We start from the raw sequence: 12,868 nt of genomic DNA, 5'->3' as shown, positions 1-12,868 counted from the left end.
AAAGAGTTTTCGGATTCTGGTAAAAATAATCATTTATCAAATGACGGTATTTTATTCATTTTTTTATAAAATTAAAAATTTGAAATCGATTAAATAAAAAAGATTTCATTGTCATGAAGTTAACAGACAATTAACAATTTTCGGATTTTTTTTCAACAGATTAATTGCAAAAAAAAAAAACTAAAGGTGCAATTTTTTAAAATACTTTTTTTTGTGAATTATCGTTTGAAGAAAAAAATTAAAAAATTATTAGACGTCGGCTAACTTCAGTATCAAATAAAAAGTGTAATTGTGCTGTTCTACTTATTTTTTGTTAATTATAAGTATGTACTTTTTTTATAGATTATATTTATTGTAGAAGTTAAAAAAAATTTGTTTAATTTTTTATTCTTTACTTGCTAAATTATAGAACTAATAATATTGTTTTATTTGCAGATCAGTTGATAAGATAAAAAAAATTTCGAAAAAATTTTAATCATTTTTATGACTTGAAATAAATAGAGTAGCAGAATTGCATAATCAAAAAATTAAATATAAAGTGGAAACAAAGTAATTATACCACGGCCTAGATAAAAAAGTATTGAATTAAAATTTTTAAAAAAATCAATCATTTTTTATGCTAAAGAAAATGCACACAATCTACCAGTGTGAATGTAGCAGACATCAGACAAATTTAAAATTATAAATAAATAGAGTAAATAATAAAAAAATAATATTTAAAAAAATGCACTTATTAATTTCAAAATTTTTTAAATCCGCATTTTTTCAAATTTTATTTTATCAATTACTCTATTTATCAATAATTTTAAATTTGTCTGATGTCTGCTACATTCACACTCATACACAATCTATTGATATTTTTTTTTTCTACAAAAATTAAAAAAAAACAGGCGTTTATAATTTTTCACTCGTAAGTTATTTCTATAATATAAGTTACTATAATTAAAATAAATAATTATTGTAATTAAAAATTCACCACTAAATTAAAATTAAAAAAAATACGTATTTAAAACACGAGCTTGATGTTTTAAACTTCCGGTATTATTCATTAATAAGAAAATATTTATAATCGCTCTGATTTAATATTTACAAAAAGTTAATAAATAATTTTTAAAAAAGGGATTGTGTAACAGTACGTAAATTTTTAACAGAATTACAAAAAAATATTTGAATAACAATAATATATTTTTAATCGTTAAAATAACTTACGATTTAAAATGCACAAGCCTTATGGCATTGATTATTATTAATGTAATAAATATATAAATTTACAACAGAGATATAAAGTAAAAAATTGTATATTATTTAAAATATAAATGCATTGCAGATGGAGATAAAAATTGTAATTATTAATTTGTAATTCACATTCATTTATTACTATTTAATAGTACTCTATATTATTAATAAATATACACATACATATATATACAGATATATGTACGTACACATAGACAATTACCTTTGTCATACAAGTAATGTAAATAAACTTATATTTATACGAAATGTTTTTTATTTCCTTTTCCTAAATATTATTTGATACTGGGATTACCTGACGTCTAATTTTTTGGATTTTTTTTAAAACGATAAATTAAAAAAAAAGAATATTTCTAAAAATTACACCTATAGTTTTTCAAATTTTCTACATGTGCATATTTTTAGTTTTTTTTTTTTCTTTTAATAAAACTGGAAAAAAATAAAATTCAAAAATTCTTAATTGTCTGCTAACTTCAAGATCACTCATTTGTCATCCTAAAGTTTACCGATAATTAAAATTTTCCGGATTTTATTTTCAACAATTCAATTACAGAAAAAAATAAAACTAAAAAATACACACACAGAAAATCTATAAAACTATAAGTGCAATTTTTTTAAATATTTTTTTTTTAATAATTTATTGTTTTAAAAAAAAATCAAAAAATTATTAAACGTCAGCTAACTTTAGAATCACTTATTTATGATACTAAAATTAGCCAACATCTAATAATTTTTGGATTTTTTTTAAAAAACGATAAATTTTTTAAAATTACACTTATAGTTTTTTAAATTTTCAATTTGAATGGCTACAGCGACGCGTAACGGCGACGCGCAGTAGCGCCAACTTGGCGCGGAATTTAAAAATTGAAATTTAATAATTTTATTAAAATTCATTTGTATCAATAATTATATTAATTTGACTAGAAAGAATGCTATAAATTTTTTATGTTTCATTAATAATTTGTTAATTATTCTTATTGCTCACGCGTAAATTTAAATATTCGAAAAATAAACTATTAGAAATTGGAGAAAAATTAAAAATTGCAAGTCAAAATAAAATGGTGACAGAATATGTCAAAAAAAAATTTTAAATATTAAAAAAAAAACACGCAAGTGTTTGAACAAACCTTGGCGGAGAAATAATATGCAGAAGGGTGTCCTAATACACTTGGAGATTTGAATTAAATTGCTCCAAGTGTATTTCAGCTAAAAAACTTCACTTAACTGCTATTTCCCCACCAGACGATGCCAGATAAGTTTGCTCAGGAACTTGGAAGTCATCAGCCATCAGCAACACTTTACACTAGCACTGAACACTTAGCACTTAACTGCACCACAGACACTTTGCACAATTTAATTTTTACAAACACTACACAATTTAACTAAACAATAACTATGAGCAAAAAATTTTATGGATAATTACACGACGCCACTGCAATACTGTTTCAATTCAAACATACAAAAGGATCTGGACTACAACTGAAGTTGTCGATGATACTGACTGCCGCTATCGAACCGTCAGTTGATTACAAAGCAATCGATTTTGCGATTCATTCGACCCTCCCCCCACTTTAGCAAAAATTTGAACGTTGAAATCGACGCGCAGTAGCGCCAACTTGGCGCGAAATTTAAAAATTGAAATTTAATAATTTTATTAAAATTTGTTTGTGGGTACATTCGGAAATGATCTAGCTCTATCTCTAGTCAAGCGTTGCCATATGGTGAGAAATAGAGCTAGAGCATTTCCGAATGTACCCATTGTTAAGACCTACAGTAGGTGAGTAAGAAAGTAAATTTTTGCAATCGGATCTAATGGGTCATTGATTTTCTGTGACATCGGGATGTGTTATAGACATCCGCCCTAAAAAGTGGCTGTCAATCGATTTTTAATATAATTACCGAAAAAATTAAATGTTAAAATTAAAAAAGATTTGGTAAATTTAAAAAATCACTTCCTTTTTCTTAATGTATGGAATATTCTCCATGATGGAATTTTATTATTTAATGTTTCATATCAAATAAAAATCATGAAAATAGGCTTCAGAAAATAAGTAATGAAATATCGATTATATTGAATTTTTCCAAGAAATTTTCTTTCCATAAATTTAAATATTTAAGCGGCAATTTTCGTCATTGGAAAGTGGCGCCAAAGTGGTAGATTTGAAAACTTAAAAATTTAAATCCGCAAGAATTCTGGACATGAGCAATCAGTTCTCGCCAGGACTTTACACGAGAAGGATCTCCGCAAACTAAAACATAAATATCAACACTGATAACTAAAAACTATTAAATTAAAAATATTACTCAGTAATAAAAAACCTAATAATCAATCAATACTCACAATAAAATATATCTGTGAAAATGACAATCATCAAATTGTTGATGTTCACCTTCGCCTGGACCTTAGCTAACATCACACGGATTTCTTTTACAACGTAGATGTAAACTTTGGCGCCAAAGTGCCGGCGCCCTAAAAAACATTCAAAATTATCATTTCAAAAATTCATAAAATCATCAATAAAAAATAAAGTTGCAGAAAAACTTACATGGAGACGACAGATAATGTTGGCCAAGCTCAGCGGCGGCTGGAAAATATTCTCCAGAGAGCCCAACAATTTCGTGTACCAACGCGGGAAATCCTGACAACACGTCCGGCAAGGAAACTACTGACAAGGACGAAAAACGCACATGCATGGGTAGTTTTCCTTGGAACTTTTTTAATACTTCTAAGTGGACTTATTTATTCACGTTGGACAACTCCGGATGCTGATACTATTCGTACAGTTATCAGGAAAACAGTAAGTCCATGAACAATTTTATTGAAAAACTCTACTTTTTTAAAATATTCAATGACTTTCAATTTTAATGACCGCATTTAAATTTTGATGAGTGTAAATGCAGCAGACAAGACAATTTTCGAGTTTCGTATAAAAAAGTTAAACAATTAAATTGATATGATAATAAAAAATGCATGTACTGATTTTAGAATTTTCTACATGCCCATTTTTTACTTTTTTTTTATTATTTAAAAACTTTTTAAATTATCTGATTTCCGCCAACTTTACTCTCATTAAATTTTGATATATTTGAGATATAGATTTTTAAAAAAATTATTTACGGTTGAAATCAATTAGGAGTCAAACCAAATTTGGAAAATAAATTTCAGTAGAATCTTCATATCAACATTTTAATTTTGAATTTCAAATTATTTATGATAAAATCTCTTTACCAAATTTCGTTTGGCTCCTAATTGATAACAACTATGAGTAATTTTTTTTTCAAATCTACATCTCTGCAAAATTGTCCTTTTTTCAATTCATGCTTCAACTTTTTGAAAATTAATTAACAAAATTCGAATACTGATGACAGTTCAGTCATTGAATATTTTTAAAAAGTGGGGGAGGAGGCTGTCCGTAAATGCCCTTAATATTTTTGTGAAAGTAATCTATTATATTCTTGAGTTATTAAATCTCTAAATTAGCCAACGTACTGCGTTCAATAGATTTTAGTAGCATACTAGTAAACTTGGTCTAATACTTTGATAAGTTTAATTGAGGGAGACTAATCTCTCATTTAGCCTCGTGGGAGGAAATCACTTTGGGTTCTAGCGGTGACCGTTAAAGTGAACACACCCAACACGTGGTCAATGTCACTGACAGTTAGTAATTGCTTTCACAATTTTATTACCGTTATTTAATTATCGAATTTTAATTAAAATTTCTATAATAATTATCGCTATCGATTTATCATATGAATATACGAGTCTAGTATCCACTCCAGTGAACCAATAAAGTTAAAATGAATAGCTTCTTTAAATAGCCCGAATAACTTCTCTACTAACTTTTAATTATTTTCTTATTACATTCATTAATAAGGGAATTTTAATATTTCATTTTATTTAAAACTACGGATACTTGATCAAACTATCCATTGAATTCGAGTGCGAATTATTCTTTGAAGTCTGTAAGTACCTATAAATAATAACTTGAAGAATACTTCAACTTATTATCTGACGGTTTAAATTTTCAATCAGCTTGGAAAATGATGAAAAAAAATGCGGCTTTTGTTTGTGTTCGAGAGCGCGATTGGGAGGATTTTCCGCGTATAAAACCGGATGCTATAAGCCACTAGAGTTAGCTATACATACAGAATAAACCACTTGCTGGAGATGTTGAGAAGTTAATTCCGTTGTATTACTCGCTGGTACTTGATTAACTATACGCTAAACTTAAATAATAGAAAATCTCGAACAAATAATTTATGTCTGTACTGATATTTAACTTCACTTTTCATTATTTTTTATATTTATTTTAGTAACCACGTTAATTTACTAAAAGATTTTTAAATTATTGCAGAAGTAAGACCAAGTTTTCAGTTATGTTTTAATTAATTTTATTTAATCAGAGTTCTGTATTATTTTTAGTTCATTCAATTCAAACTAGTATTTGTTTTAACTCAATAAAATTATTTTCAATTAGATTTCACGGTAATAATTTTTTTATTTAATTAAAATTTTTTATATTTTTTCTGTTATTTGCAGAGAATTTTATTTCATATGAGATTTTTTTTGCTGTAATAAGAAGCAACTTATCTTAGAATTTAAATAATTCATTCTATTTAAAGACTGATACTTATGATATTTTCTCAAAGTCCTCGCTTCATCTTGGCGCCCCTATTTTATATATTTATTAATAGTCGATAAATGGAATAAAAAATAAAATGCGATGAGAAGTTTGCTGTTTTATGAAGGTGTTAACTATCTTACGTAGAGTACTTGAAATTATAATTCACAAAACAGTAAAGCTGTGAATCTTTTTTTTTTCCTACTTTATATGCTGACTCAAAAAAAAATATCAGCTTGCGTTGGCACGCTCAAGATAAATCTGTAACGCAAACTCTTATAATCTCATTGCTGGTACTTAGAGCACGATGAAACATAGCGTAGTGTGTTTGCTTCATTTATATATATTTATATATTAGACCATTATTGGACACTTCGTAGACAAACCTAGACTGTTCTGATATCTGACGCACATGGATACTCTTCAAAGAAATTAGACAAATCTAACAAGTACTGATTTTTTATAGATTTTTTTTAGACTTTCTTGAATGGTGACAAATCCCCATTTTCTATAGATTTTATGCACCTGAAGATCGGAAAGTTTTTCACGCAACGAAAATCGAAATAATTCATGAAATTTGTGTCTAAAGGCGACTTAAGGGGTAGTTGGGGGGTGACCTGTCATTTTCGGGTAACGTGCAAAACATTTCCGAAATCTAGATTCAGTATATTTTTTTCTTTTCATTTCTTTTTTCTTATTTTCGTTCCGCAAGAAACATTCCGATCTTCAGGTACATTAGATTTTCTTGAGTGGTGACAAATCCTCTTTTTCTTTAGATTTTCTTGAAAGGCCATAAGCCCCGATTTTCTATACATTTTCTTTAGATTTTCTTGAGTAGTGACAAACCCCCATTTTCTTTAGATTTTCTTGAAAGGCCATAAGTCCCAATTTTCTGTAGATTTTTTCTAGACTTTCTTGAATGGTGACAAATCCCCATTTTCTTTAGATTTTCTGGAAAGGTCACAAGTCCCAATTTTCTATGGATTGTCTACAGATATTTTCATATAAATATTATTAAGATAGTTCACTCGCGACCTATAGTATCCCAAGTTGGGATCCCAACAAGAGATTGGACTTCGGGTGTCGTCGGTTTTTACTCCCACTCTGAATGTTTTATGTGCTAAATGTTCGGGAAATTTCCGGGGTCTGTTCTCTTACTGGGACCACGCTATGTGCTAAGCTGCCACGTGGCTCTATCGAGACTATAGCCAAAAAGGATTAAAAAAAAAATATGTGCTATTGTTTACTCTCTCACTCACTATTGCTTCCTCTTTTACTCGATATCGCTCACTCGCTTTTTCTCATTTGAAATTATGAGACAGATTTTTTTGAATATTTGTAACTTTTTTACTAATCGGTAGTATGATCATTTTTATATATTTTTAAACATGAAATTTTTTTTTCGTCAATCTGTTAGTTTTTTGAAAGATTCTTAAGCAAAATAATTTGAAATACACATGAAAATATGACTTTCTATTAGTTTAGTCCGGGCTACTACATTTTAACTGTCTGTACTTTGATTATCATTATCTCGCCTTACAAACGGTCGAAAATTATGATTTTTTAAAATTACATGCAGGACATCTACCTTGATATCATATTTCAATAATATGAAATTCTTATGAAAAGTCAGTTGGCGAGTGAACTACCTTAAAAGCTTCTTAGATGAACTTAAACCATTACCAGACATCAGACGCACACGTGCTGTTGAAAAAAAATTACAAAAAGCCCATTATTAGACGACCACGTGGCAGGTATACGACTCAGCCATAAGTGACCCTACCAAAAATAAAACTCTACCCAATTTAAGTCAGCCGCATCATACCTACCTATAAAATTCCCGCTCCAATAAAATATCTACCATGATATAATCACTCCCAGAAAAAAATACTACTAAGTTGCATTTATGAATAAACTCTACCGTTTAAAATCCCTACCATCAACTTTCGAATGTATATTTTACATACAATAAATTTATTTTTAATCAATTGGGAATCATTTGGGAAGATTTAGGAATATAATTTTATTATTAGCACTAATTAATTAATGGGTAATTATTTAATATTGTTTGAGCATTTAGTGTGTATGTTAGAAAATATAATTAACACGACTTCTTCATTAGCTAATAGTAAACTATTTGGAAAGAAAGTTATGAATCATTTTAGTTTTAAAATCCCAAATGCTAATTACTCATTAATTAATTAGTCCTAAATAATAGAGTCATATTCCTAAATCATCCCAAATAATTCCCAATGAATTAAAAATAAATTTATTGTCTGTAAAATATACATTCTAAAGTTGATGGTAGGGATTTTAAACAGTAGTTTATTCATAAATGCAACTTGGTAGATTTTTTCATTGGTAGAGATTTTGATGAAACTGAAGTTAACTGACGTCCAATGATTTTTGGATTTTTTTTAAAAACGATAAATTATAAAAATTGCACCTGTAGTTTTTTTAATTTTCTACATGTGCATTTTTTTAGTTTATTTTTTCTTCAAATTTAATTGGTCAAAAAAAATCCAAAAATTTTTAATCGTCTGCTAACTTCAGGATCGTAAGATTTTGAGATGGTAGATATTGTATTGGAGTGGAATTTTCTAGGTAGGTATGATGTGGCTGACTTCAATTGGGTAGAGTTTTATTTTTGGTAGGGTTACTTATGGCTGAGTCGTATACCTGCCGACCACGTGCTCTGTTAAACGAAATTAGACATTATCGAGAGACGTGGGCACAATAATTTACTACTAAAATCCTATTGATTTTAGTTTTTGAACAAGTCAGTGGCCTATGAGTACCTGATTCCAGTTTTTGACCCTCCAATCAACAAAATGATCCACTGCACCACCTTCAAATGTGAATCCATTATTTTCTTTTCCACTTTATATGCTGACTAAAAAAAAAATCAGCTTGCGTTGGCACGCTCAAGATAAATCTGTAACGCAAACTTATAATCTCATTGCTAGTACTCAGAGCACGATGAAACATAGCGTAGTGTATTTGCTCCATTTCTATATACATATATATTATTCCTCTTTACTCATTTTCGCTAGATTCATCTAAGAAAACGTGAGAATCAAACTACCAGTACTCATTTTCTCAACTCATTTAATATTCCCATATTTTAATAAAAACTTTAATTTTTTATTCCTCATTTTATTTTTTTAAATATTTTTCCAGACAAGATTATTTACTATAAATCGTATTGGAGAATTTGACGCACGGAAAAAATAAAAGTTATTCAAAAAACCCGTCGAAATAGAGGGAAAATGATACAGAGGAGCACTCGGTGTCTTCTCCATAGACGGGACCAGTGCCAAGTGTAGATGAATTATGCACACATGATGTCGTAAATATGTGGTTTTCTGTTGGATATAGAATAAAGATGAAGGAGCTCGAAGTGTGTTGACTGGTTAAAACTCAACGGTGTGTGATAATTCAAATGAAGCACCGGTACTCAATTTAGACGTTCATCCCAGCATCGTTTCTCTTCTGTTAGTGATTAATTCCAGCAATTAATGCAACAAATGTCATTACATACCGAGCATTAATTATCATTCTCTTCTAATACACATACATATTCCAGCATTTATAAATTTTTTTTTTTATTTACTGAAAAATTACAATCTATCCTAAGATATTTATTAATTTAGATGTCGGTTTTTGTTGAGATAAAAAAATTATCCAGTGTTTTTTTTTTCTTTTATTTATGTGAAACGTTGTGGGAGATCTAGTGGTTTGAATCTTTTTAATCGCTTGACTTCTAAGTTACGATCCAGCAGTTTAGTTGCTAGTTTTTTCGGCTGTTGAGCCAATCTTGTGTGGTGTCTGGTAGGGTGGGCCGAAAATCCGCTTTTTTTGAATTTTCATTATTAATACCAAAAATATTTTTCTGCCCTCCGGCCGGAAAGTGGCAACTTTCGGGCCGCTGCCCTAAACGAAGTTGCAACTTTCCGGCTTCGTCGAGCAGAAAAATAGTATACGCACCTTGGCCAGTAAAAAAGAAAGCCTCAGACCACATGTTTGTCAGCCTCGGCTTCGCCTCGGCCAACAATTACATGTGCTCTGAGACTTTTCTTATTTTACTGGCCTAGGTATGTAATATACTATTTCTTTGTACAAAAAAAAATTTTTCGGAAAACAAAAGAAATTTTAGGTCGATATCTTAGGCTCGCCAAATCCCGTTAAAGTTAGAAGTTTAAAAATTATTTTCCAACTTATTTTGATCGGAAATTTAATTCTCTACATAAAAGGTCCTATAATAAAATTACGTAAAGTTGATAGTTACTGAGATAATTGCAATTTTGTTCTAAAAAATATAATTTTTCAAGATATTATCACTTTTTCAGGGTAAAATATGAATTTTATCATATAAATTTCATGGAAAATCAAATTTCTTACAAAATTGGTCTTCTGGTAAAAACTTGAAATTTGTAGTTATTCAGAAACTGGCAGTTTTATGTTTAGATAGTCACATTTCTCGTTATTTGGTGGTTTTCACCAAGAATTGCTATTATCTTTGTAACTATCAACTTTGAATAAATTTTTATTAGGTCTGTTTTGTAGAAAATTGAATTTCCTACGAAATTTTCTAAGATAAAATTTATTTTTTACCCTGAAAAAGTAATAATATCTTGAAAAAATTCATTTTTTAGAGCAAAATTGCAATTATCTGAGTAACTATCAACTTTATGTAATTTTATTATAGGACATTGTTTTTTGGAGAATTAAATTCTCGATCAAAATGTGTTGGAAAAAAAATTTTAAACAACTTCTAACTTTAGCGGGATTTGGCGAGCCTAAGATATCGACCTAAAATATTTTTTGATTTCCGAAAAATTTTTTTTTTGTACACGGAAAAAAGCGGATTTTCGGCCCACCCTAGTGTCTGGTGCTATGACGCTGAACTTCTTGCCTGACGGTCATCATATGGAGGTCTCTATGCAGGGTGTTGGGGAGCATTTATAAATGTGATAAAAAAAACCGAAAATGTATTAAAGATCAAATTGATATTCTCGTCTTCGTCTGCAGCTGCATAATTTACTCAACTACTTTTCGATACTCGTTTTTATTTTTATTTTATTTAAACTTTTAGTCTTACTTTGTATTCTCAGAGTCGTGAATTTTTAACCGAATTCTTTCTTCACTATTGAATAATGCACACGTGATAGACGTCCAGCTGCTTTCTCCGTCGTCTTCCTTTTCCGATTGCACTGTCAATATTCTGTATATATCGATTTGAGATTGGATTCAAGTGGCCTAGTGGGAATAAATGCCGTGTTAGAGAGACATGCGAAATTGGAAGAATTCTTGTTGGCCCAACACCTTAGAGAAATTCAATCATATATTTTTTATCATTGCATCTTTTATTTTACCCTTTGTTTTATTTTTTACCAACACGTTACGTAAATTGATAATTTATATTTGTATTTATATTACAGTGTGGTCCCAAGGCAACCGGTAAATTTTCGGAAAAAGTAGCTGCGCTTTTGTACACTTCTTCAACCCAAGACGACTGCTAGTTCAGTAGCTGTAGCTGCTGTGTATTACGAAGAATTTACTTCTGCTGACAGGATCGATCTGCAAAAACGCTGAGTGCGAATTGTCAACGGAAACAATGTATATACAAGAAATGCCGGCACCTAACTCTTTATACTTTAGCAACAGAGCAAGAAATTTAAAAAGAATATGACAAGAGATAAGAAATAAATAATAATGATAATAATAATAGCGGAAGCAAAAAATATCTGGTTTTCTGACAACGAAGGCGACGACTCACAAGAGACTCGTGACTTTATTGTTGTACTGCACACAAGTTCTACATCTCAAAGTGTCTTTCTTGTTCCTGATGAATGAACACCACAATGAGTAGATAAAATTTAAAAAATATAATATAGAATTAATATAATGGTCGGACTAAATTTTCTGACGGCTAGATTATTTAAAAATTTAAATTATAATGCAATTAGCGGAACTGTCATTTCACTGAAATTTTTAATGATAAATTGCTGCGAGTAATTAAAGGGACGCTGATACTTCCATGTTGAGTAATTATTAAAAAATTAATTAGCATTTTAAATGAATTGCATATATTACGTATTTTATAAATGACCGAACGAAAGGTCGTCGCTCTTTAAAAAAGTTGGGAAAATTAAACTTTTGGTATTGAGGGCATCCTTAGACAGTGCCTCACTTTTTAAAAATATGCAATAACTCGGCTGTCAAACCGTAGTAAAATTTTATTGATTGATTTAAAAAAAAATGAAACCTTAATTGAAAAAAGAAAAATTTCGCGGGGATATAGAATTTAAAAATAACTACTTACAGTTGTTATCAATTAGGATTTTTAAAAAATGGCGGATAAATTTGAAAATTCGAATTATAAAATTTACATGAAGATTTTACTGAAATTTATTTTCCAAATTTCGTTTGACTCCCAATTGATATATGATCCAGAAATCAGCAGATGATTAAAAATTTTCAAATTTTTTTTCAACCAATTAATTATAAAAAAAAACAAAAATCTAAAAAAATGCACATGTAGAAAATTTAAAAAACTATAGGTGCAATTTTTTTAAATATTTTTTTTTATTATTTATAATTATAAAAAAAAAAAACAAAAATTATAAGACGGCTAACTTCAGTATCGTATTGATAACTATAAGTAATTTTTTAAAAATCTATACCTCAGCGAAATTGCAACTACGATGTCCTTTTTTGAATTAATGCTTTTAGGCCATTCTCAGACAGTGCCCCCACTTTTTAAAAATATTCAATGACTTTAAATTGTAATGACCCTATTAAAATTTTGAAAATTAATTTAAAAAAATTGAAACCTTAATTTAAAAAACGACAATTTCGCCGAGAAAATTTTTTTGAATAAATTTTAGCCTACAGAATTTGAAAATTCGAATTATAAAATTGACATGAAAATTTTGCTGGAATTTATTCCAATTAATGCTTTAATTTTTTTGAAAATAATTATTAAAATT

At 28.9% G+C, this 12,868-nt stretch overlaps 1 protein-coding gene across 1 annotated transcript; it reads right to left on the bottom strand.

Annotated features, from left to right (window-relative positions):
• Positions 1-3,232: 3,232 nt before the first annotated feature.
• LOC130667932 (uncharacterized) lies at positions 3,233-5,676 on the bottom strand. Its single transcript, XM_057469870.1, has 3 exons — positions 3,801-5,676; positions 3,596-3,724; positions 3,233-3,503 (listed from the first exon to the last, which is right to left on the bottom strand). The coding sequence occupies exons 1-3, from the start codon at positions 3,946-3,948 to the stop codon at positions 3,385-3,387; spliced, it is 396 nt and encodes a 131-aa protein (XP_057325853.1). The 5' UTR covers positions 3,949-5,676; the 3' UTR covers positions 3,233-3,384.
• Positions 5,677-12,868: the final 7,192 nt, after the last annotated feature.

Source organism: Microplitis mediator, chromosome 5 (genome assembly GCF_029852145.1).
Source record: "Microplitis mediator isolate UGA2020A chromosome 5, iyMicMedi2.1, whole genome shotgun sequence".
NCBI classification, from domain to species: domain Eukaryota; kingdom Metazoa; phylum Arthropoda; class Insecta; order Hymenoptera; family Braconidae; genus Microplitis; species Microplitis mediator.
The sequence above is the reverse complement of the archived record's forward strand: the minus strand, read 5'-3'. Positions and strand labels throughout refer to the sequence as shown.